General features: G+C 38.2%; 1 protein-coding gene and 1 long non-coding RNA gene across 3 annotated transcripts in view; one reads left to right on the top strand and one right to left on the bottom strand.

The window, feature by feature from the left end:
- LOC144241724 (uncharacterized) overlaps positions 1 to 25,759 on the top strand; it is a 168,378-nt gene that overhangs the window by 111,795 nt on the left and 30,824 nt on the right. The gene's annotated exons all lie outside the window — the stretch shown is intronic.
- On the bottom strand, positions 1,895 to 21,997 carry RPE65 (retinoid isomerohydrolase RPE65). Of its 2 annotated transcripts, XM_077776336.1 has the most exons (14): positions 21,964 to 21,997; positions 20,787 to 20,869; positions 19,035 to 19,185; positions 17,405 to 17,512; positions 17,161 to 17,302; positions 14,266 to 14,413; positions 13,097 to 13,178; positions 12,726 to 12,858; positions 12,479 to 12,618; positions 11,651 to 11,780; positions 3,755 to 3,869; positions 3,580 to 3,674; positions 3,361 to 3,472; positions 1,895 to 2,208 (listed from the first exon to the last, which is right to left on the bottom strand). In XM_077776336.1, the coding sequence occupies exons 1-14, from the start codon at positions 21,972 to 21,974 to the stop codon at positions 2,057 to 2,059; spliced, it is 1,602 nt and encodes a 533-aa protein (XP_077632462.1). In that variant the 5' UTR covers positions 21,975 to 21,997; the 3' UTR covers positions 1,895 to 2,056. The 2 variants fall into 2 exon arrangements, with proteins under 2 accessions (XP_077632462.1, XP_077632461.1); XM_077776335.1 differs by lacking the exons at positions 1,895 to 2,208; positions 3,361 to 3,472; positions 3,580 to 3,674; ... (2 more) ...; positions 12,479 to 12,618; positions 13,097 to 13,178 and having other exon boundaries at positions 12,817 to 12,858.

Raw genomic sequence — 25,759 nt, 5'->3', positions numbered from 1 at the left:
AACAGATTTACTTTTATATGGGATATGGTTCTCTAGATTCCCCAAATAGGTAGCTCTGATTCTTAGAAAGCAGTTTCCTTAATTTTTTCAATCTGTATTTCCAAGCTACTCCCTCTTGCTTGACTTAAATCTCCCTTATTCTAATTAAAAAAATCTTAAGCCCATGTTCCATTTTGGGTCTTGAAAAGCAGCTCCTAAGCCTTCTTGGCATAATATTTGCAATGATTGTATAGAGAATTCCTATTTTGGCCAAATGGTATTGGCAGAATGTTACTTTAGTGTAATCTGTCTGTCTCTTATCTTAACAAACGCTGGTGATTTTCACAGAACACCATGCTCACAGTGGGCTCCTACAAAGAGAGGGGAGGTGGGCACCCCAAACTGCAAGACTTGTTTCATTGAAAATGAATAGGAAGAAGGCAGGGAGTGATTGGCAAATGTAGGAAACAGCAGCTTTAGGAATTCTCTCAAACTGGGAGGTTTTATTAAACACAAAATGTAGTAATTGCTCCGTACTTTATTTTTTCCATTTTTAAAAGAAATGGATAAATATCCTTCTTTGTGGAATTATGTTCATGTGCCATGTCTGGAGACAAAAACTAATGGACTGATGTTTATCTACAATCACACATTCCTTGTTATTCTCTGGCATTTTTCTTTCCTTTTGTGAAATTTCTGGTTCTAGCTAGGAACTAGCCACAGTGAAACAATGATTACATTAAAAATCCACTGGAGGAAAAAAGATAGAAAATAATAATGCCCAGTCTTAATGGTAGCTGAGCTTAGATGAACTCTGTATAATTTTACTTTATAATTTCTACTTTTCTATAATTTTAGATTTCTTTGAGAAGTATGTTTCAATGAGTATTTATAACTTTAAAAAATGAGTTTGAATTTTATCTAAATAAAGAAACTAAATGGATACATCAAGTACCCTAGTCAGTCTGTTCCTTCAAGCTATTTTTACTTAGTCAAACACAATGCTGATTATCTTAAATACAATGATATGTAATACTTCTTAGCATAAAATACATACCAGGATTAAGATACAGAATATAATTTTTTGTCAGTCTCCATTTTTTTGCAACATGCAGCACATAGGAGAATAATTTTCAAAATAAAAGTACTTAAATTGTATTAATATTTGTTAATTATTTAATATTTCCTCTTTTTCTCTCTCTTTGTCTTTCACTTAGGTCAGATGATTGCACAGTGCTTAAATATAATTAACATATAACCCACTGACATTATCCTATACTATTATTTTAAGTAGAAATTATATTTGTATTTCAAAAAATTATAGTCACTGCTATATGTAATTGCTTTGATGTTATGTAAGTTTTTAATAGATAACTTAGTCTCTGTGATGTTATTTGATTAGAGCCCTCAGTCTGTTAAGAGATAGGCTTTCTCATTGTAAAATCAGAAATAATCAGTAATTGCCTATATTAAATGCCTTTCATAAAGCTTGAAAATCTTGGAGCAGTAATATATAAACACACACACACATACATACATGTGTGTATGTATGTATATGTATATATGCACAATTACTAGGGTTACTCTTAGATGATAGTTCCTTGTTTGTGAAAAAGTTTGGTCTGACATTTAGGAATTAAGCCTTTTTGCATGATCCTGCTTTACTTCAGTAAAACCACATACAGATCTGGTATAAAGAACTTGGCTTTTAAATGTTAAAAAATAATTGGAGCAGATGGGTACCTAAAATATACTTTTATAATAGGAACAAAAAAGTTTAATAAATCCACATTCATTTTCTATTTGATAACTAAATATATAGAGTTTTTAGTTATGGTCTGTCTGTCTCAGAGAAAGCCAGAGAAAGCATGATTATCTAAATAATGTAGTTTTTTTTTTTCTTTTTTTTGGTGAAGGAATTGCTTGCTCAACTTTGTGCTTTCTGTAAAATATTGCAAGATTGTGTGCATCTGCAAGTTAAAACCATATAATACAGCAGGCTAAAATTGAATAGAATTTGATTGCAGACCTGTTTTTCTTAGTTCTGTCAATAGAAATATAATTTGCTAGAATGTGGTCAGGATTTTTTGAACAGACCATGAAAGGTAACAGGGATGTTAATCTCCACTTCAGCCCTGGCAACTTCACTCAAGTCCTTGGCATTCAGAATCAGAAGATAAGCAGGCTTTTGTCCTGCCCCAGGGCTCACCACAACACTCAGAACTACACCTGTAAATCAAAAGTAAGGAAGGCAATGTTAAATTAAAAGAAGAAAAAAAACCCTGGACCATAGATTAAATGTCATTGAAATAATGTAGGAGGTATTACATTGACAAATGAAGGAAACCATATTGCTTGATATTTTGTATTGGCTCTTCTACCATCTGGCTATATGACCACCCTAAGACGTCTTTCAAACTCTTTGTGTTCCCTAGACTATAAGCTTTAGGAAGGGAGTGACCATATCTGTCTTGTCTCTGGGATTGTCATTGGGATACTTATTGTATCCCGATAGCATACTACAATTACTAGGACATAGTAGCTATTCATTACAATCTTATTGACTGAATGTATATGTGCTCTTATCTGTGACATAAGATTTATCATGACTTACTGCAAAAAAATAAAGTGTTGTGACAATCAGATGAAAAATATATATTAAAAGTCTTTGAAAACCGTAAGGTATATTATTTTTGTAGTCACCAAGACACAGATAGAAGCTTACTTTCTTCAAACAAAATGGGAGCAAATATTTTGCAGTTTTGTCTGGATGGGTTCTATATGTAAAATCGTTCAGCATGAAATGGCCCTATAATTCTTTATTTTATTCATTTATCTGTGATTTTCCGTATTTTAATTTGAGAGTATAATCCACCTTCCTGTCTCAGCTAATCAATAGTTAACAAAGATAGATGCTTTGTAATTGAGTTGCTGTATTATAGGCTGTAGCTCTGGCTTACTAAAAGAACAAACCCAAAACAGAGGCATAAAGTCTCATTCTCGTTCTCTTTGATCTGTTAGAAAACTCAATTTCTCTCCATAGAACTCTACCCTTTTTCAGAAATTTATCTAAATCAGAAAAGGCAAACACACAGAATTCATGCTGTTCTCTCTTCATCTTCCCTTTGTCTAGAGTAGACATTGATGTTCCACTATGACATAGATGGTGCTTTAACATTTTTCCATGAGTAATCAATGAGATTGGCCCCAGATGAAACTTATTTTCAAGTAAGTTTAAATTCTTTAGTGCTTCCCATTCAGTAGTATCAAGGATAACATCTGAACATTAGGGAGTAATCACCGTGGCTTCTCTCCTAATGCACTAATATATAGAATTTCAACAAAAAGAAGGTGTTCAGACATATCCATTGCTTTCATTACCATCATCTTCCTCCAAGGCATCTGGGTGAGAAACAAAGATGGGTTCTGATGGGTATGAATCAGGCTCTTGCCATACCCAAGTTTCTTTAGTTTTAACATTCAGCTTACAGAGCTGCTTGTAAGAAAGAAAAAACAATCAATTAATTAGTCAATGTACTTTACTTGACTAGTATAGGACACAAACTATTTTTCTAGCATTAGGTAAGATGGATTAATTACCCTGTCTGGAACAAAGTGATTCAGGCCAAGTCCATATGCGTATGTGTAAGGTTTCCCACCATACTTCTGGTAATTGATTTGAGGAAACTCAAATGCTGCAAAATAGAGGGCATGCTTAGGAAAACTCAGTTAGTTTCTGAATAGAATAGTTTGTTCCCTCGCTAGATCATCTCACCTTGGCGAGGCCCTGAAAAGAGAACCTCGGGTTCCAGCCAGATAGTCTCGTCACTGCACAGAATTGCAGTGGCAGTTGTGTTGGGGAGTGTGACTAAATTCTTGCCTGTGTCAGCCTAAGGAAAGAGGATAACAGAAACTTCAGTGGGAAGGAAGGAAAAATTAAGCAGCCATAAATGCAGTCTTCCTGAGTTTTGTCTCCTGAGTTCTTATTTTTTTAAGTCGACGTGTAGGGGAGAGCAGTGTAGACAGCCACAGGCAGGTAAGCCCAAGCACATGACTGGGAAAGCAGTCTGTGCCTGTGCCAGTCACTGGCTGTGTATCCCTGGGAAAGTTGTGGAAACTCTAGGCCCTTAATCTTCATATCTGTACAAGGAAATTGTCCTCAAAGAAAATTTAGGGTTCTAAGGGAGGACCTCTGAGGAAAAAAAAATGTTTTCCTGTAGAATGACAAAAGACTTCAAACACTAGGGACTCATTCACAGTGTTTATCTCCTTTATAGTTAAGATACATTTTGATTTTGCTTGAAAAAAATCATATAATTACACTATCAAAAAGAAAAAAAAAACATGTAGAAAAACTCCTGGACTAGATGTTGTATAAGATCTTCTGGCAACCCTTTACCCCACCCTGTGATTTTCAGATTTTTATGAAAGGATAGCGTGAGTTCTTTCTAAGAACATATTTATTTATTAATACATGTATCAAATACTAGAGTACATGTTTTGTGCTAGATTCTGTTTCAGACATTTGGGATATTTCAGAGAATAGAATCCCTGTCCTCATGAAGCTTACATTCTAGTTGGGGAACATAAACAATAAATATACTTAAAAAGTGTATAGTGTATCATGAATATAGGGTGAAAAATATACAGCAGAGTTAGGAAGATCAAAAGAGTGAAGGGTAGATGAGTTATGATTTTAATCGGCAGTGAGGGTGGGCCTCATTGAAAAAGTGACATTTGGGACAAAACCTGCAGGGGGTAAAGAAGTGCAGGGAGAACATTTAAACAAAGAGAATAAACTGCAAAGGCCCAAGGTAGGAGGATGCCAAATATGCACGAAGAACATTAAAGAGACCAGTGTGGCTGCAACTAATTGAGCCTGGGGAAGAGGAGCAGGAGAAGAGGGTAGAGCTCTCTTGTGTACAGGTTTATAGGTCATTGTGAGGACTTGGTCATTTACTGTGAGTGAGAGATGGGAAGCCATGGAATGATTTTGGGCAGAGGATTGACATGCTATGACATTTAAAAGAATCACTGTGTTCAACCTGCTGTGTTGAACCTACCCTTGAGAGTAGGGGGATGCAAGAGTGCAGTTGGGGAAACTAGTCTGTCACGTAGCAGTCCAGTCAAAAGCAAACAGTAGTTCAGACTAGGCTGGAACACTGGAGTCAGTGAGAAGTGGAAGGTAGAGTCATGAGGTTTTCCTGATAGATAGGCTATGGGCTATGGAAAAGGCATGAAATTAAGAGAGGGGTCAAGGATGACTCCAACACATTTGGCCTGAACAGTTAAGGTTGGAGCTGTCACAACAAAGATGTGGACTACCACATGTGGGGTAAATGTTTTGGTAGAGGAAGAGGAGAAATTTAGATTTTGTCTTACTAAACTTGAGCCATCTATTGGACATCCAAATGGAGACATGGAGTTGGTAGTAGCATATATGAAACTTGAAAGGAAGTTGAAAATGTAAATATAGGCTGCTTTAAAGTATGAATCTTTACAAAAGGAGTGAATGTACAAAAAGAAGATAAACGAAGGGCTGAGTTCTAGTGCGCTCCAACCTTAAGAGGTAGATCTACAAGAAGAGGAATGAGGATAGCTGATGGGGCCAAGAAGAGTCAAGGGAAGGATTTTGTAAGAGGGGGAGTAATAGCAGGATATAAGTGGTCCGATGAGAAGGGAGAGTAATGATACAGGAAAGGGGAGAATTGCTTGGGTGATGTCCTTGAGTGGGCAAGGAAGGGAAAATGGTAAGGACTAGTTCTGGGTGGGATGATAGATAATTCAATACAAGTACAGATGCTGGTGGGTGGGTAGATGTAGCAGGAGTATAAGGTTCTTTTTTGATTTCTTTCATTTGTTTCAATAAAATAGGAAGCAGAGCCATCAGCTGAGTATGAGTGTGGAAGTGGGAGGTGTTAGAAGTTTGAAAAGAGGAGGGTGTGAAATACTTAACTAGCACAGTGGGAGAGTAAATGAAGTTGAGAAATGTAGCCGTGAGGTTTGTGGTCATATATTTAAAACTGAACCAATTAACATGATTGTGTGTTTTCAGTACCTAATTTCAGCCTTAGAGGTACAAGTGTAGAGTAGGTGGGGAGTTGAATTTAACTAGGATTGTGGTTTTGACAAATGAATCCAATAAAGTAAGAGAGGTAAGAGAAATGAAGATCTATATAAGATTTTAATTGTTGACAATGGAATTTTAGTTAAGTAATGAGGAAATGTAAGTTCTCAGTGGAGTGAGATATAATGAGAAGGTAGTAGGTTCAGTGGATTGGAGGTTCCTGGCAAGAATCACAGTAAGACAAGGGATCTTTAAAGATGGGAGGTGATAGTCAGGGTATGTCATACACAAACCTAAGATTTTAAAAGGAGCACAGTCATAAGTAATAGCAGGATCAAGTGTGTGACTATGGGGAGTGAGTGGCTGAGATAGAATGGAAGCCATGATCACTGGAAGAGGTCAAGGAACTGAGAGGCCAAGTTGTTGGAAGAATCACCTATGATGTGTGTATGGAGATGACCAAGAGTTAGGAGTAGATCTGGGGAGTGTGACATTGAGCCAGGAGGGGAAGTGAGTGAGTGGTGGTTTCTAGATGACAACAATAATGAGGGAATGAGCAGTGTATATATCACTTGACTATATAATTAGCTTAAGCGAGATTAAAAATTAGGATATTTAAACAGTGAATGGAAGAAACAGTGAATCTGGATGCAGAAAAATGGACAAAGAGAACACCTACCCTAACCCGAGGCCAAGTGGTATAAGGGGTGTAGAAGACTGGAGACTGCTGCTGGAGAGATCAGTGTCCTCAGAAGAGAGCCAGGTTAAAAAAAAAAAAAAAGTAAGGGGAACATTCTGAGAGGAGGATAGAGGGGATTTTTCTGGTGGTGTATTATGTATTAAGAGGAAATAGTAGAGGATTCGTAGCATAGAGAAGGGATGGGAGATAAGGGGGCAAATAGAGAAATGGAGAGAGTTTTATGACATTTTGTGAAATGGAGCCTTAAGGCTCTTGGTGGCGTTTTTGGGTAGAAGAGATCAAATGCTTATGTCAGACTTATTATTTATGAACTTGTAAGTTTAAATTGATTATCTTCATTCTATCTTATTTTTTTATTGGTAAATAAGGTTTTTATTAAGAAGTCTGTAACATTACTTTTGCTTTCCCCAACAAACTAGCTCCTCATTTTCAACCCGCCCCCCCCCACTTTAAAAAAAAATAGATCTGGGGCACCTGGGTGGCTCAGTCGGTTGAGCGTCCGACTTCGGCTCAGGTCATGATCTCACGGTTTGTGGGTTCAAGCCCCGCGTCGGGCTCTGTGCTGACAGCTGGCTCAGAGCCTGGAGCCTGTTTCAGATTCTGTATCTCCCTCTCTCTCTGACCCTCCCCTGCTCACTCTGTGTGCGTCTCTCTCTCAGAAATAAGTAATTAAAAAAAAAACCCAATTATCCTTTAACTCTGAAATCTCACTCCTAAGGTTCTATCCTGTTCATATATCTATACATGTGTGAAATAACACATATACAAGGTTATTCCTTATAACATTATCTATAACAGCCAAAATTGGAAACAATTCTGTTGCTCAGCACTGTGGGACTTGGGTGTGTTCACAAACAGGATACTGTGCAGTTGCAAACAGCAAGATCTTCTTCATATATTGTTAAATGAAAAAAGCAGGGCACAAAACAGTGGATATAGAAAGTTACTTTTGTGTATGAGAATGGATATAATAATTATATGTATATATATATATATATATGTATACACACACATATATGTGTGATTTTCTTATATTTGCATAAACAAACCAAAGGAGAGGAAAACATGAAAGCGAATGGGGGTGGTATGGATTGGATGCAGATAGAAGTTGGAGTGAGATTTCTCAGTGTGTACTTTGTTATATCCTTTTGATTTTTGACCACTTAAATGCACTGCCTATTCAATAAAAATAAAGATATATTTTAAAGATGCTACCATCATCTTAATCAGTAAACTGGAAACATCACTCATCTTGTACTCTTTCCTCTCCTTAGCCCTTCCCTCAATCTCTTTCTTATCTCTGCTTCTCCTAATTTATGACCAATATTTCCCTTCACTGCCATACTTTTCAGTGTGGACTACAGGAAGTGCTCCCACATACCAGTTGCTCATCTTCAGTGCCTTGAATCCTGATTTCTGCTTCTCTCACCCTCCTCCCTTGGAGATCACAAATCTAGTGTGTGGTTTTTGGTCTTCATCCTTTTAATTTGTCCATAGCAGTGGGCACTGATGAAACCCTCTTGCCCTATCCAGAGAGGTCTTGCCCTCTCTTAGCTCTAGCTAGGGCTCTTTAAAGACTTTTTCTCTCTCTCCCTTTCTGGTCCCTCTTTTTATACCACCTTCTGTATATGACACTTTCCCAAATTTCCATGCCTGGCCATTGTTTCTTCTCTCAGCATTTTCTAGACTGTCAAGTTCCTCATTTTTTGAATAAGTAAATGGGTAAGTTTCTTTTAGAAAATGTATTTTGAAGTGAGATTCATTTTTTTCCTGCTAGTAATCTCATCTACATGTTCTCATATATTTGATAATCATTTCAATATCAGTAACTATCAACCCTAATTGATCTCTCAAGATCCTGCATTGACGTATGAAAGTCCATGAAGCATCTTTCATGAAGATGTTTCGATACTGATTTTGTTGTTGATGATGATGATGATAACGAATATTTAACATTTACTTTGTGTCAAGGGCTGTATTTAATAACTGACATGTATTAACTCATTTATCAGACACAGCAACCCAGTTAGATGGCTATAAATAGAGAAAAGGAAATTTAAGAAGGCTAAATGTTTCCCTTTAGAGACAGAGAGAAAGAAATTTAAGGTTAAATCACCCAGCTATTAAGTTGCAGAGCTGAAACTCAAGCCTGGCTCTGTTTGACATGAAATCAACCTCCTTACTCATTATCCTCTCCCTTTCTCATAGTTTTGCAATTCATATTTGTCCCCACACCTGCTTTGCTCCCTATTTCCAAAGGTATCACTATTCTAGACACTTAGGCTTACAGGATCTCTATGATATTTTGCATATCAAAGATTTAATTCATTTCTCCATCCAATCAAATGCAAGACCCTTTTAATTTCACCTATAGGAGCGCTTATTTTTGTCTGTGTTTGCCTGTTCCTAGTACTACTACATTTTTCTCTTGCCTGAGTGATTTTAATTGTCTCCTATCCCAGGTCCCTATCTCTGTCCTTTTTACACTTCCAGTATTACTTATTCACAAATTTATTTTTGAAAATCAAGTTATTAAAGCTAGAAATGACCCTAGTTATTATTTAGTCTGCTTTAGTTAGGTTTCAGAGCAGGCAACTGTACTTAGAGTGATTGCGTGACGTGGTCAGGGAAGACAGACATTTGGTAGTAAAGATAACCATGAAAATCAGTACAATTGGTACCCAGTCCACCAGCTCTGAATATAGTTTCCTTCAGCTCAGAAGCGTTCACTGTCTCCCATCACCTGCCAAATAAAGTAGCACCTCTTAATATGGCCTCAAAGCTTTCAAAGGGTTCCTGTGTGGCTCAGTCTGAAGATCTGTGGATCCTCTGACTCTTGGTTTCAGCTCAGGTCATGATCTCACAGTTCCTGAGATCAAGCTGCACATAGGGCTCTGCGCTGTCAGCTTAGGAATCTCTTTCTACCTCTCTTTCTCTCTGTCCCTCCCCTGCTTGTGCTCTCTCTCTCAAATAAGTGAACTTAAAAAAATGCTTCCGAAGATTACTAGCCTTCTTTTTTAAAGTTTATTTATTTTAAGAGAGAGAATGAGTGTGAGTGGGGAAGGGAGAGAGTGAGTGTGGGAGAAAAGAATCCCAAGCAGGCTCTGCACTCACAGAGCAGAGCCCAAAATGGGGCTACATCCCACAAACCATGAGATCATGACCTGAACCAAAATCAAGAGTCAGATGCTTAACCAACTGAGCCACCCAGCTTGCTTTTTAAGCTTTTCTTTTTTATCCCCCACCAATGTATTCCACTACTTATGCTTATGTTCTAACTAGTTGGATTACAGTCAGTTCCCTCTGCTTTTCTGCCCTTCCCCACTTCTGTTTTGCCTCAAACTATTATTTCTGTCTTAAGTTGATCTGCTTCAATTTCATCTCTTCTGCCAGAATATTGCAAATGACTGTGTTCCATGAATCTTTTCAAACAAGTGTGACTGCTCCATCCTCTGAATAGCCAAAGCAATTTATGCCTCCCTCACACTACTTGTCTCATGCTGACATGTGTTATCATTACTGAATCACCTTCCTCCTCCCTACCACACTAGGTGATGAGTTCCAGGAGAACAAGAGCATATCCTATTGATGTACCCACTGAAATAATTAGTATGATCCTATGTTACAGTGGGAATTAATAACTATTGGAAGAAAGTGAAGGCAGGGTCTTGGGTGACATGAGCCATTTTTCATCATCACTGAAGTTTCCTATTTTACAATTGGGTGGTCTTTCTTCAGACAGCAATGACTATACATTTAGGAAAATCTTTCCTTTTTCCTCTTTTTGAATGTGAAGACACTGTGGTAAGGAATATTTAAGTTAAATGATATTTTATTTCCTTAATTTAATGATTGTGATTTTACCATTTCTAGTAAAATAAGAGTTCACTAAAATCAATGGACTCCTCCATTTGGTATTTTATGGGCAGCTACATATACCAGAGATATACTTCCTAAGGGCAAAGTTAGAAGTGCTTAAAGTCCCATACAATATGATTCCAATCTATCTTTCCAGACCCTCTGCCCCATGCCCATCCCCCCATGCTCCTAATGTATTAGCTCCACCACCTTCTTTACACTTCTATATCAAGTTTTGCTTTTTCAAACCCCTCCCTGACATTGTAGAAGCTCATTTACCCTGCCTTAACCTCCTCTTCCTTTCTCATTGTTCACTGAGCTTATAAGCTTGCTTAAGAGCAGTAGTGTCTAGTTCTAAATTTGGTTTATTTTCCAGTACATCTGATCTAAGCTTTGAATACAGTGTTTTACATTCCATGTAGCTGCCTTACCCATTTTTATGTGTACATCTTACATATACATAAATGACAGGTTATGTTCATGTATCTATTGTGAAAATTATATTTTTATTGATTTTCATTGATAGGTATTCCATCACACTAAAATTTCTTGATGTTAATCTAGTATTCTAAAAAGAGAGCCACTGAATGCAAGGAGGAAAAAGCAGAGAGATGAAAAGATGACTGCCAACGGCTATTAATGGTGTTTATTCTATTATTCTATAGTGATATCTTCAGATGGTTTGCAGAAAACCAAAATAATGGGCTGATTTCCCTACAGGGGTACTTTTTAATGCTTCATTTCTTTAGAATTTCAAACTATTTGAATTAAATTATTTATACTGTTGACAAAGGATCCTAGGCACCAGTGGTCTGCACTATTCACTATTCACAGCTCTGCTGCTGTTGGCTTTTGCTAAGTCATGTCACTCTTCAGACCTTCTGTTTCCTCATTTGTTAAGTGAGGGGAGTTGAATTAGTATATTTTTAAAGTTCCTTCTAGCTCTGAAATTCCAAGATTCTATGTATAAACATAAGGCAGGAGAATAAATCCTGAAGAGATGAAACATTCTGGTTATATCTGAAATCTGTGTAGACGGCGGTTACCTTGTCAATATTCAGGGGAAGTACATATCTCCTAACTTCAGGCTGGGGAGCCTTTCTGGCATTTTTTTTCACTTCTTCCCAGTTCTCACGTAAATTGGCTAAATATAAGTAATTATAAACAAATTCAAATCTGCAAAAGTAAGAAGTCAGACATGAGCGCAGACAATTGCGAATGATTTCAGGGAGACAATCGATGCCTTTTAAACGAACAAGCACTTGCTTGTCCTTTTATTATCCAACTCAGAAACTGCTAATGACCCAGGTATATTAGAGCCATATCCTCCTGCCCATGCTCATGCTGCATGAAAAGCAATCAAACAAGCAAACAAAACTGCCTCATGGATACGTATAAATAATAGCAGCCTCATGATACTTTCTGTTCTGCTTCTCCATCATGATCCTGTTTTTTAAAGGCTACTGTCTTTTTAGTGACTTGGTATTCTGAAAAAGCATGCCTTTTTCTTTCAAATCCAGAGTGGGTAGAGTTCAAGTCCCCCTCCCCCCACCCCTCAGCCCCAAGGGATCTTGTCAAGTTGCAGTGAAGTTAAGTTTAAATTTACTTATCAAGTCATAACACGTTTTAGTTTCAGGCCATGTTCATAGACCCGATCAGTTTTCAATCATTAACCATGGTTTTACTGTTAAGTTTGTGAGTGCTTCTGATTACCTAGCCTCCCTACTGCTTTTTCAATTATATTCTGTGACTTAAGCATACTTCTTTTTTTTAAATTGTAATTTGGATTAAATATTGAGAGCAGCATCTCTGAAAAAGGTCCCTAATTTCTAGGAGTGACTGGAAATATAACATTATCCAATGTCCTTCCTTACCCTTTCCAGCAGCAGAGATCCACAATCAGAAACTCACTGTCTTCATAAGTATTGATGTGATGGAAGAGATTAAAAGAAGAGGTCCTGTATTTATTATTGAGGTACTTTCTTCTCTTCTTGTCAGCAATATGAAGCCAAACCTTGAAAAGCGAGGAAAATATTTTGACAGGTTTAAAAAGAAAAACAGTATACATTATGAAACACCTTCTTCAGAATCATAAATCTGGCAAATAAATATAAGGCTTACCCCCATGGTTTCATTGGACTCAAAACAATCCATGTAGTTGGCTCCCCAAAGACTCCATGAAGAAAGGAACTTGAATAGGTTAATTTTGACTGGCGTCTCCACAAAAACAATATAGTTGGGAGTCAAACCAAAACTGTTTAGAAACACAAATAAACTTGTGAATGGGAAGGGCTGATTTTTAAACCACAAAGAAATACGTGCACATGAGGTATGCTCAGTTATATGAATCAACAGTGCCTACGTGAAATTAATTACATTTAAATTTAGGCTTCTGCAAGAAAATGTCATGATCAGGATTGGTATCAAAGGTAGGCAAAGCAGATCTTTAAACTTGAGTTTTCCTGAAGATTCATAGCAGGCCTTCAAGTTACCTATGGACGTAAGATGGCTTGAATCGGTCACTGCAGGGGAATTGTACAACGACCTCTGACTTGCTTATTGGATCTTCCTTGTCTGAAATAAAGCGGTTTTAAAAGGCTTTGGAAAAAGCCTCTCTTTTCTCTTTTAATACAAAGCATTTAGAACAGCTCATGCAAGTAAAGAAATACATTTTCAGGTTTTGAGTTTTTTAGAGCTTATTTTCATTTTCTCAGTCATGGCATTTCTTAGGGAAATTTCATGTGAAGCTGCAGTCACCCAGGAAAATCCAAATAGCAGCAGATTTGGAAAAAGTGCACTCAGATGTTGTTGTCAGATGTTGTTGTGGCAGGCAGAGTACGGTAGAGTCACATCTTACAACTGGAGGTGGTAGGTGCTAAGTCAGGGAGTAAGGGAAAACTTTCATATGGTCAAAATGCCTTTTATAATCTGTTTTCTACAAAGTATAGTATATATGTGTAGTATATAGTATTAGCTCTGTACAGTAATTCTTAAGGACATTAACGTTTGTTTATTGCTGGGTCAGTGGTCTTTAAACCTTAGTGTGCATCAGGATGACATAAGAACTTCTTAAATAGTAACAACAGTCCATTTTTATTCAAATAATTCTGTCACCAAGAGGGTTATCAGATTTCTGGCAATGAATGGAGGATGAATGGATAATTCTAAAGAGTACTCTTTTTTCTGCTTTAATATTCTTTCTTTATAATATTGATATGAGTTAATATATTTGTTTGGAGTTTTGGGAATTAAACACACAAAAAATACTTAGTACACTCTCATATATGTGTACATGCAATGATGCATACACATAGATTGATTTAAAAATTTAATTTTGCCTGGCACATGAATAAGTGCTCAATAAGTGTTTCCGGATTTTGAATCTAACTCTTATATGATAAAATACACATATACACAATATTTTTGAAACATGGTAGAATACAACTTGGCCACTCGCTATCTGTATTTTCAAGTTGTCATTTTCTGCTAAGATGCCCTTGGCCATCAATCCCTGGTAGGATAGGGGCAAGGGCAATCTGACAATAATTTAACCATGCATATATAGTGCTATCCTGGTATTCTGATCTCGTATCCTGTATTTCAGGTAACTTTCTCATAATATAGATACTTGTTTTAGGAAGAGTCAAATTGGTAAACTGACCTGCTTGTAGTGGAGGGATCTTTACAATATTGTAGGCAATGGAAAAATTTTTCCCAAAGCAATTACCAATGTTGTAAACAGTTCCATCACTTTCAATATGGGGGTGAGCAGTGGCTCCATTGACGGAGACATAGTTGCAAAGATCAACCTGTGGATGGAGAGCAGAAGTCATCCATGTAAAGAGAAAGATTGTACTACCCCTTTGGTCCTTAGGCCTGACCTCACTGCTACCACTTGCAGCCTCATCCTTAGTGCCTTTTCTCTTTCTTTGCATCTTTCTGGGTTCTACAGTCTTTCAAGTCTACCTGCATTCCTGTTTTCAGTGCAGAGCTCTCCTCTGACTCCCAGGCTGACTCCCCCACACCTCTGAAATATTGGAGATGTCTCTGACTACGCTCTTCAGTGTATACCAGACACTGCGCTAGTTAGTTATTTTCCTTTTGCCCATGCAAAAGTGAAACTGTGAATCATGGGATTTCTTTATATCCTCCTTATTGTATTAGATGAATTGTGTGAAATTGCTTATATGCAATAATTTTATTTTACAAAAGTGATAGTTTTGTATAGTATAACCTAAATACCAAACCCATTGTCTTGCAAAGAGTATAAATTTGCAACTGAAAGAAACCCCAGGCTTCTATTTAGTATAGAGTCTTAACCTAAATAGACTTCAGGAGAACCATGAATCTCCTGGAATTAAATGCAAATGTTGTTGGAGAGAAGATTTAGCTCTTTAATTCAATTTGGAGTCTCATAAGAAATTCAGAATCACAAATCTATCATAAACCCCTCTGTTTATAGAAAGAGCAATTGAGGTCCCAGACAGGTCAAGTGACTTTTTCAAGGATACAGAGCCACATCCTGGCAAAATCAGCACTAGAATTTCTACCTGGGACTGACTCAGTACAGTTTTATTGAATGAATAATTGATGAGATATATATTTATTTAACCACAATTCTTTCTATTTGATTAGGGGAATGTGTTTTAAAGGTTTTTTTTTTTTTCCACATTCTTATTTAAATAATAGGCAAGACATCCATTCATTCATCAAGTACTCATTGAACTATTATTACTGTGCCAGGGTCTAGGAAAACAGAGTTGGTCTTTGCTTTCAAGAACTGTAGTCTAGACTTGTGCTGTCCAATATAGTAGCCACATGTAGTAATTAAAATGTGGATTAATTATGATTAAATAAAACTTTGAATTCAGTTCCTCAGTCATATTAGCCACATTTCAAGTGCTCAATAGCACTTGGACAATGATATATAGAACACTGCCATCATTGTAGAAAGTTCTACTTGATATCACTGTGTATCAATATAGTGCATTGCTGGTAAATGCAAAATGGCATCTATAGAAAAGAGTCGTCCAACCCAGGCTGGGAAATTAGGCAGGTCTTCTCAATGCCAACGACCTCAACTAATGCTTGAAAGACAAGTAAAAGTTAATCAGGTGGAGAAGGATGACAGTGTGTTCTGGGGAGTGGGAACACTAATGTATATGGCATTGAGTTGTGAAATAGCAGGTGCCGTTTGGGGATTACTAGTCATTGAATGTAGCTGCTGTGAAAGGCATGAATGTGGGAGGAGAAATAAGAATCAGCCAGTCACAAAGCCCTGTCTGGACTTTATTTTAGAAACTGTGGATGCCTCAGATACAGTAACACATTTATACTATATTTTAGAAAAATTGCTTATACTGAATTAAGGAAGTTGTGTTTAAGAGAATCAGGCTAGAGACAAAGGCGCTGGTTAGGAAACTATTTTAGTAATAGTAATTAAGAGTTTCAAATTTTAAAACTATAGTTTTATATGAAGTCAGGTTACAGTGCTGTTGACAATGGAAACCTGACCCTTAATAAAGGCTACTTTGAAGCCATACATGAACATTATATTTGCAATTATATTATGATAGCAATTTGAGTACCGGTTCACTTATCAGAGTTAAATGAATGGTTTAGACCTCAGCTCAGTGGTGCCTGGTGGTTTAGTCAGTTAAGCAGCTGACTCTTGATTTTGGCCCAGGTCTTCATCTCACAGTTTGTGAGCTCGAGCCCCCTGAGACACTCAGGGCTCTGCACTGACAGCAGGGAGCTTGCTTGGGATTCTCTCTCCCCTCCCCCCATACCCTTCCCCTGTTTGTACTCACATGCTTTCTCTCTTAAATAAAGTTAAAAAAAAAAAAAAAGAACTCAACTTCAGTTCTTCTTTAAATGATCTAACACATACTCTTATATGATTACAAACGTACATTAAAACCAAAAACGAGCTATTGAGAGTATATGTTAAGCCTTAGTAAATAGTCTGCTGAGAATTACCAATCAGCTAGTGATATAGAGACTTAGTGTTGAGACTATTCTTTCTTTCTATTTATACTACACTGAATTTCTAGTTTTAGTCTTAAATTCCTCCAACTGGTCTCCTAACCATCCCTTATCTCTTCTTTCTTCCCACACAGCTTCCAGATTAAATACCCTAAAGCACAGCTCTGCTTATACCATTTCTCTGAGCAAAAATTTTCAGTAGCTTCTCATGAGCTCAACAACTTACTCCAAATTTTTGTCTTACCCATGTTGTCTTACCTATTGATGTGTCCTTTGCATCTACTATACGTTTTGATACATGGAAGGGACTCAATAAATATTTGTGTCACAAATGAATGAATGAATACGTTAGGCATTTTATAAGGTTTTCCTCCAACCCACATTATGTGTTTAAAATTTCATAGATGAAGAAACAAAGTTTTCCCTATGTCACATAGGTGGTAGTTGATGACAAAGCAAGGAGGTAAAACAATCTTTCTGGTTCTCATGTTCTTTCCCCGAAACTGCACAATTAATGCTAGGTTGCAAATTCTAGATTCTTGACCAATGTTGCCTGAGCGCTTTGTCCTACCTGCTTAATTGTCTCCAAGGTCTCAGGATTAATCTTTGTAATGAAGTTGGTTTCTGTGCAGGCATAGTAATCTTCCCCTACTGGGTAGATGTTAACAAGGGCATTGTCAGTGACCTCTACTCCTCGAAAGTAAGAAAAAAACCTGCAGAAACAAATGGAGTTTTCAGTCCAATAACTTCCAAGCCATGAGAGAAAAAGGGTAATGTAAAACGTCTTTAGTAACATGCAGCTGAATTTCAGTAACCTGGAAAATATATTCTTGCAGGGATCTGGGAAAGCACACGTGCCAAATTCCGTTATGACGATCCTTTTCTCAGTCATTGCCCGTACATAAGCGTCAGTGCGGATGAACCTGAAGGACACAGAGACATGGCAAAGCTATGGGTCATAGGCAGGGCTAGTTGGTGTGTCCATATGGAGCCAAGAATGGTCATTCTGTGTGTTCTTATCAAGTTGGAATCCTAAGTCCACAGCATGAAGAATAAAGAGTATTGTTAGGTTACTTTCTCAGGGTGACTAAGAAAGAGAGAGACAATGCTATGAGCTTGAATTTATGTCTTATAAACCTCCCAGTGACAGATGAGGAAATTGAGGCTCATGGCTTAGACTTGCTGTGTCCAAGCAGGGAAATTAAGTGGTTGGCATACGTAATGAAGCTAGGTTAGAACTCAAGTCAACCCAAGCCAGGAGACATGCATTTCTCCATATCAAACTATGCAGTGAGTAGTTAACTTAGGGCCCCTGACTTCCTGTAGCCTATAATCCATCAACCTACATTGAGTGGAGAAATAGTGTGCTGAATTATATTCTTTTCAATCTCCCTTATGTCACTCTTGGGTTTTTTTTCAATTTTAAAATTTATTTTGCAAGTTTTAAAAGTAGGCCATTCTTGAATCCAATATCTTGCAAAGGCAAAACTCCCGAACCATATCCCATACATTGCCTAGGATTTCTCACGTGGAAAATCAATTAAAATCTGATTTTGTACTTCCTCCAATCCGTATAATAACTGTTTAAAAATTTCACAGATGAAGAAACAAAGTCATGGAGAGGAAAAAGTACCAAGGTCTTTAGGGAGCATATGAAAGCTTTCTTTGACTTCTTAGCTAAATTTTTGCTTGACCTAATCTATTTCTCTTCTATTACTTTCTGAGTTATCCTGACTACTTCAAGCCTCCATTTGGTCTTCAGAATTCCTTATACCTGTGGTGATCAACAAAGTGTCTAACAGGTTTGAATATTAAAGCATAAGACTATTTATTGTGGTGTTAATGGGTACTTCCTGGAGTGATGGCTTAAGCCTTCAAGCCTTTTAGCAACAATCCCCTGTTTTTGGAAAACTTCTCTTTCTTATATCATTATGACATAATTTGGTCCTTCCCTCTTTGTGCCACTGCTCCCTCCTTCCCAGGGGCCTTTCTGATTATTAAAAAAGAAAAGGAGTCAAGAGAGCCAATGGTTTAATAACTGTAACAGTAACTGTAATAATAACAACAACTTATTATTATTGAATGCTTCCCAGGTGCTTCACTTAATACTTATAATGAATCCTGGAGTAGGCTATTATTTCTCATTTTAGAGATGACAAACCGAGAATTAGAGATTAACATCTTGCCAAACATTGCCTACCTAGACAAGTAGTGTCTGGTAGATATAGAATTTGAAGCCAGGCATGTTCGACCCCAAAGCCCTAGGTCTTAGGTTCTTCTTTATCAGCACAGTTCTCAGCTGCCTATGCAAATGCACTGGCCCAGTGGATTCTGAGAGTAATCAAATATATAGGTCCCCTCTTGGGTTCAAGAGGTTCAGAGCACATAGGTGGAAGAGCTGAGCTAGGTCTCACCCTAGGAGGAGTAGGACCTAGCATTCTTTACCTTCTATGATAGGTGACGTGTCCTTCTTTAAAGTCAAACTTGTGCAGGAGGGCTTGCCCATCAAACAGGTGGTAAAATGGTTCAGATCCAACTTCAAAGAGTCCTGGCCCACATCGAAGGAGACTGCCAGTGAGCCAGAGGGGGATACTTCCTGTGATGAAGGTGAGACATAGATCATTGCTTTTTACCTCTGCCCTTTGCTGGGCTCATCCCTGGTAAGGTGCAGTGATTATATTAGCAGCTCAATTGGGCAGCCTCTTTGTAAAGCTGGCAGTGATTTTCATTCCCACCTCTCATGCTGGGCAGCCCTGACAATATGCCTGTTGACTTGACTCTCCTTTCATTAGGAGACCAGGTGGTGGGAAATGTCGTAATGCCTGACTTTGGATAAAGATTTGGAAGGAGACAAGGAAAAGGACCTTGAAGAAAATGAATTTTCCACCTAACATTTCCCTAGATACCAATACATTTGCCTTTTAAGAAAAATTTGAAATTTCTTGATATATTTTGATGGAGGGAGGAATAAGAGAGGTAGACTAGGAGAAGGGATCAAAACACTATAAAAAAGATATTTCTATAGAGGAGAGCATTTAAATAACAAGAATTCTGATTTTTTGAAATCTAAAGAAATATTCCATCGAGGGTATGGGCTGCTGTCCAGATGAAGGTTAACCTGCTGTTAGCAGAAAGTGCACAAGACTGGGTGTCAAAGACTTGAATTCTGGTTCAGGATTTGCCGTGTAATATCTCAGGGGCTCAGTGTCCTCATCTGCAAGATGGGGGGTCCATAACAGAGGCCTAAGGCTTTTAGTTTAAGCAGTAAGGTTGGTGCCCTTTTATCCATTGAAAAGTGCAATGTTTGCTTAATCCTTACCAACTTTTTTAAACAAATGGATTGTTTCCTACAGTTATATTTCAGCAGTCTGCTTCATAAGAACTTATATCTCTGATAAAATCTTTAAGAAAGCATGACTTAACTAAAGGCATAACATTAATTTCATTGCTAAAGCCTAAATTGTTAGCATCAGAATCTAGCGGAGAAAGAGCATTTGGGTCATCTCTTCTATTTTACAGAAGAGGAAATGGGGGAAAGAGTCTTGCCATATCCAAGCAAGGATGCTGTATAGGTCATATGATATCTTTGAATGATGCTAACATTAGTAATAATAACCACTTATTGATTGCTTTGTTTGGATACTAGGTGAATCATTCAATTAGTCTTATTCAATCTTCACAACATCCTCATGAGGGGATTTTTTTTATAGGTAAGGGAATTGAGGCTCAGAAAGTTTAAGTAACTTGTGAGATTCACAGCTAGTAAAATAATGGCGCTGCAATTAGCACCTACATCTGTATGACTCCAGAAGCAATATAACAGGCATGAAACCTACCACCCTTTATTGTAATCTTTCCAGATGCCTGTTACCAGGTCCTCACTTACCCAGACACTGATGGAACAGACATTTATAGGAAATTTACTATGTGTCAGGCACTGAGTTAGGCATTGGTAGTTTAAAGATGCCAAAGGTGTAGTCTCAGTTCTCAAGGAATTCCAGACAGGCAGCATTTTTCTACATAAGGGAAATAAAAGGTAAATGAGAGGAAATGGGTTTCTGATATAAAAAGGCTCCAGACTTCCCTCTCTGTAGCCCACAGTGGGAGCCACTACTGAGAAATGCCAATGAATAAAAAGCCAGGGAAGAGGGATCTCGACCACAAAGAAAAGATGGTTTCAAGACTGGTGAGACCAACCTGTAACATGAGCTGTGAGCGGTGAGGACAGTTCTTCCACAGTTTCGAACAGTTTCTTGTAACCACCAGCAGGATGTTCAACTCTGAAAAGGTGGAATAATGGGGAAGAAGCCCAAGCTGATACTCAAAGAAGTCCACTGAGACAGAGGCACAGCTTCAGGAGAGAAGGCAGTCTCTGGATCAATGACAATGCACCACTACCAGTCTAGCCTTTGCTGGGAGCACATGGTATTTGGGGGGTTGGAAAAGTCCTCAGGTTTGCAAGGCAGGGCCCCTGGGTCAGTCCTCTGCCTTTGATGTGAGGGGAAATGACCTCCCATTTAATGTCACAGAGCACTTAATTCTGCCTTCTGCAGTTTCCCATATTTCTGAAGACAAATCAACTAATCCTGTTGCCATCACTGGTCTTCCTGACAGAGTCCTTTCCACAGAATTACCCTGCCCTGTTGCTATTCACAGTGCACTGCACTGTTGATTTTCTTGCCTCATAAAGAATTTCCACGAGGTGGGAGATGACAACTTTCTGGGTTAGTAACTCATTTTTTTATTCACCTATATTGTATCATCATCTCTTCCTATTAGCCCATTTCTTCACGAGTCTTCAAGAGCTATAGAACTCTTTAAAAATGGTCTAACTAGGAGATTCAGGTCATATTTTTGCTGATTTTCTGCCCCCTCACTTTGGCTCCATTTTAGAACTTCTTAGAGTGGGAGTTCTAATCAGACTCCCTAATTATGATACCTGTCTTTTATTAAGCACTTAATATGTTCCACACACCATAAAAAGAACTTTGTATGCTATTAGCTCATTTAAATGTCACAACACCACAATGGGGTAAATACTACTTTTATGCTCATTCTATATATGGGAAACATAGATTATAAAAAGTTAAGTAATTTGTCCAAAATCACACAGCTAGGAAATGGCTGGAACCTAGACCTGCTTCATTACAATCTTCATGCTTACAACTGCTTTCAAGGCCCATTCACGAAAATCCCACAGTAATTTAGATCCAAATGCTACATATTTGCTTCAATATAAATGGAAAGAAATTCCCCCTGTCAAGACCGGGGACCTCCCATAAACAGGCCATCAATCCTCTTCAGAACCTCTTGAAATAGCCCATTTATTATCGACACACTAAAGCATTTAAAAACATCTCCCAGAGATACTTACTGGATGGACATTTTCTCTCAGTGGAGGATTGAGAGTTCTGGCACGAAGTGCAGAATGAGGAAGCAAGTCCTTGACCAGGGGCCTTTATATGCCTTCTAAGTCTCTCTAAAAGGAGTTAGGGCTTTCCAAACCCTTTCCCACCCCGTCAGCTGAGAGAAGGGGAACAGAAGTGGCTTTCAGCACTTAGATCCTCCTGATGCTTGAGCATTATTTGGGCTTGCCGTTCCCATAACAGTTTTTTGGCTGTTTTCCAGAGACCTCAATCCTTCCCAAAGAGAATGACAAGTGGATTGGAAAGAAAGAAGCTGTGTGGGAGTGGTTAGCATCAGGCCTGAGCTGATCCGGGTCACCCCACTGGAAACTGGCACCATTCTCTTGGCACTCACCTCCCTCTACCACCTCTGTGCCCTCATCTTCACCCTCATTTATTCATTCACTTACATATTTTTTAAAAAACATCTATTACATATCATCTATGGGCCAGACAGGGATGGGCATCATCCCCATCATCATATATATTGTAATTCTACAAGGAGAACAATAAACTAACGAACTATTGAATAAAATGTTATAAGTGCCATGGTTGGAATAAGTATGGAGTGTTATGGAAGCATATTGCAGTACCTCCAACCCTCTCTGGTTGCTTTATTGGCACCCGCTAGTGAGGCTGAGGACTTTATGTCCTTCTGATTTGTTAAGGATGAGCTGTTTTCATGTCCTTGCCTGTGACTAATGCTCGCTTGCTTTCCACTTGATCTGCTGTTCATTGGTATGTGGGTTGCCCTCAGAGAGTAGATGGCTTTATTTCCTTCATATTTCCATAAGCCTCTGTTTGTCGGAACATACGTAGTACTGCCTACAGGAAATAGACAAAATATATACGATACCGGCTGGTGACTTTAACATGTTTTGAGAGACTCATTATCCATTTTGAAATTAAGTAGTAGTTATGGCTATTCGCCCTAGAGCTCTTCAACAAAATAATTAACCTGAGCATCCCCAAGACAGAAAACAAGAGCTTACTTTTCCAGCCTGCCTTGCAGTGAGGGTACTGATTTGTGATTTGGGCTCCACCAGTCAGAGGAAGGGGCAGAGGTACTCGTGGTAGTATCCAGTACCCAGCACCAGCTGTGTCTCTGCCCCTCCAAGGCAGTCTTGGTGCCTCCATGGAGTCATTCTACATTGGGGCCTGGAGTATTATCACTGGCCTGGTATTATCCAAGCCCCGTCCTTCAGCCATCTCAGGGATTCTGTTAGCTACCTAATATTTAAAATATTTGTGTGCTGTTTGAGTAACTGAAGTTGGTTTCATTGTTTATAACTAAGAGCTCTGTCTCTGTAAAATGATGATAATATAGGATACTGTGGTATCACATAGGATGAACATCTATATCCTATCCCAGAGGACTTTTAAGGAAGTCTCTAAGCTGAGATAAGAAGAATATGTAAAAGGTAGCCAGTCAAAGGGCAGGGAGAAGAGTGTTCAGGCATAGCTGGTGCACTTACAAACGTTTAGGAGTGTGATTGGGGGAAATGGTGAAAGATGAAGCTAGATCAGAGATCACCATAGACCAGATTTTGTAGAGCTTGGTAAATTATGTAAAGAAATTGAGACCCAAATTTTGAGAACAGAGGGAATCACTAAAATGTGTTATTCATAAGGGTACACAATCGGACTTGCATTATATTAAGACAACTTTGATTATATTGTATATGTTGGAATGAGAGACTGGGGCAAGATAAATTAGAGACCAACCAAGTGAAGGTAACTGATGTAAGGGGATGCATGGGGTTGGATATGAATGATCAAGTTTGAGAGATATTTCATGGATGGACTGATCAAATTTTGTGATTGGTAAATGCATTGGGAAAATAAAAGGTAGAAAAAGGATGATTTCTGGATTGAAATATGGCACAAATACTTGAGGAAGTACATAGAGTGTGTGTGTATATGTGTGTGTGTGTGTGAGAGAGAGAGAGAGAGAGAGATGTTTTAGCAATGCAGAGAGAATGGATTCTGATTTTTATATATTTATTAAAGAAAGATCATTGGGGACTGTAATAGTTTGAAGGCTTCATAGGGAAGTAGAGTGAATTGGAATCTATATGACACACAAGGTGTGGACACAGAGAGGACGGAAAGAATATCTGGTAAAGGGGGCAGAGTGAGAGAAGGCAGAGTAGGCAGTTTAGGAAGCAATGGTTTTTTTCTTAATGTTTTTTATTTATTTCTGAGAGAGAGAGAGAGAGAGACAGCACGAGCAGGGGAGGGTCAGAGAGAGAGGGAGACACAGAATCTGAAGCAGTCTCCAGGCTCTGAGCTAGCTGTCAGCACAGAGCCCAACGTGGGGCTTGAGCCCACGAACCGTGCGATCATGACCTGAGCTGAAGTTGGACGCTCAACCGACTGAGCCACCCAGGCGCCCTTAGGAAGCAATGTTAAAAGGAATTTCTATCTCTTGCACCATTTGTGTTGGCTTTCATTTTCTCAGAAGTGTCTCATTTTGAATAGAGTTATGGGCCATGTTGTGATACCTGTCCACTGTCCACTGTCAGTCCACTGAAGAGAAATTCCAGGAATGCCAGAACCCAGCTATTTTTCTTCATGTTTTCCTCCCATTGCAAGGGGCCAAAGCAGATGGCTTTGTGACAGCCAGGTGCTAGAAAACCTATACCAGCTGAGTGATGAAGCACTGACAAACTGCATTTTCTATTGAAGAGCATATTCTGGGGGATGAAAACCAATCTGACAAGTGCTCATGACTGTACCAAATGCCTTTCATAGGTATCCCTGTGTTGCCTTTGGTATTCTGGCGCAATAGCCACGCTGTTTAAGAACAGGAACTGATTTTGGTGATTTTTGAATTTAGTTTTGTATCTTTGGTAGCCTTTATTTCTCAACTTGTTTCAGTCCGAGAAATCAGTGGCTTGAGGGCCATTTGAAAAATATAAATCAAAGAAGTTCATTCCTGGAAGACTTATAGAGTCATGGATCATGTGAGTCATCAAGTTAGCATGCTTGATTAAAGCCAAAATGAAAACTAATTACTGTGCGCTGAACCTCACCGAACCTAGAGTTCTTCAGGTATAAAACAAGGGAAGTATGCAAAAGCATTTTTTAGCTCAAGGTACTCTATACAAATATTAAGTGATATTCACCAGTGCTCATTCTTAGGGAGTTTGAATTCATGACTAATCTTCCAGCTAATATCTTTTACTTCAGGGATAACCCATTTCTCCGTATTCTCTCTTGGTATGAAGTCAGAGAATAGCTAGGCTGTATCCTTTCCAAAGCATTGTTTTGACCTCTTGGCTTCTAAAGCCCCAAATATAGATCTCTTTTCATCTAACTGTGTCCTTCTGTTGTTTCAGTGTTATACACTGGATCACCAATGTGTTGTTACTCTTTCTTTATTCCTCTCCTCTTATTCTCCACCTTAATTTTTTGTTATTTAGAAAAATAAGATCTTCAGTTTCTGTGTCTGCCAAACAAACTGTTTCTTTTTGATATATTTTGGTACATTTACCAAAATAATATTCCATTCTTCATGCAGTGCTTTCTTAATAGGAACTGATACCACATTTCTCTGAAGAAACCATTTTTGAGAGAATAATCCCAGCCATGTGGCTGACCATGCAGGGCTTAGAGGTCATGGTAAGGAACTTGGATTAGATTGTATTCTGAGAGCAATGAGAAGAGATTAAAGCATTCTGAACAATAAAATCTGTTCTGATTTGATTTGCATCACTTTCCCGGATATTTGAAGAACAGATTATAAGCATCTAGAGTGGAAGC

Source organism: Crocuta crocuta, unplaced genomic scaffold (genome assembly GCF_008692635.1).
Source record: "Crocuta crocuta isolate KB4526 unplaced genomic scaffold, BGI_CrCroc_1.0 scaffold17, whole genome shotgun sequence".
In the NCBI taxonomy this organism is placed as follows: Eukaryota; Metazoa; Chordata; class Mammalia; order Carnivora; family Hyaenidae; genus Crocuta; species Crocuta crocuta.
This window is presented reverse-complemented; position numbering and strand designations above follow the sequence as displayed.

Bases quoted from the DNA above. Each gene is read 5' to 3' on its own strand.
- RPE65 (XM_077776336.1), bottom strand. The intron at 19,186-20,786 runs GTTGGTCTCACC...CCTTCATCACAG, and splicing joins GCTCACAGCTCATGTTACAG to GAAGTATCCCCCTCTGGCTC. The intron at 12,619-12,725 runs GTAAGCCTTATA...TCGCTTTTCAAG, and splicing joins AGTCCAATGAAACCATGGGG to GTTTGGCTTCATATTGCTGA.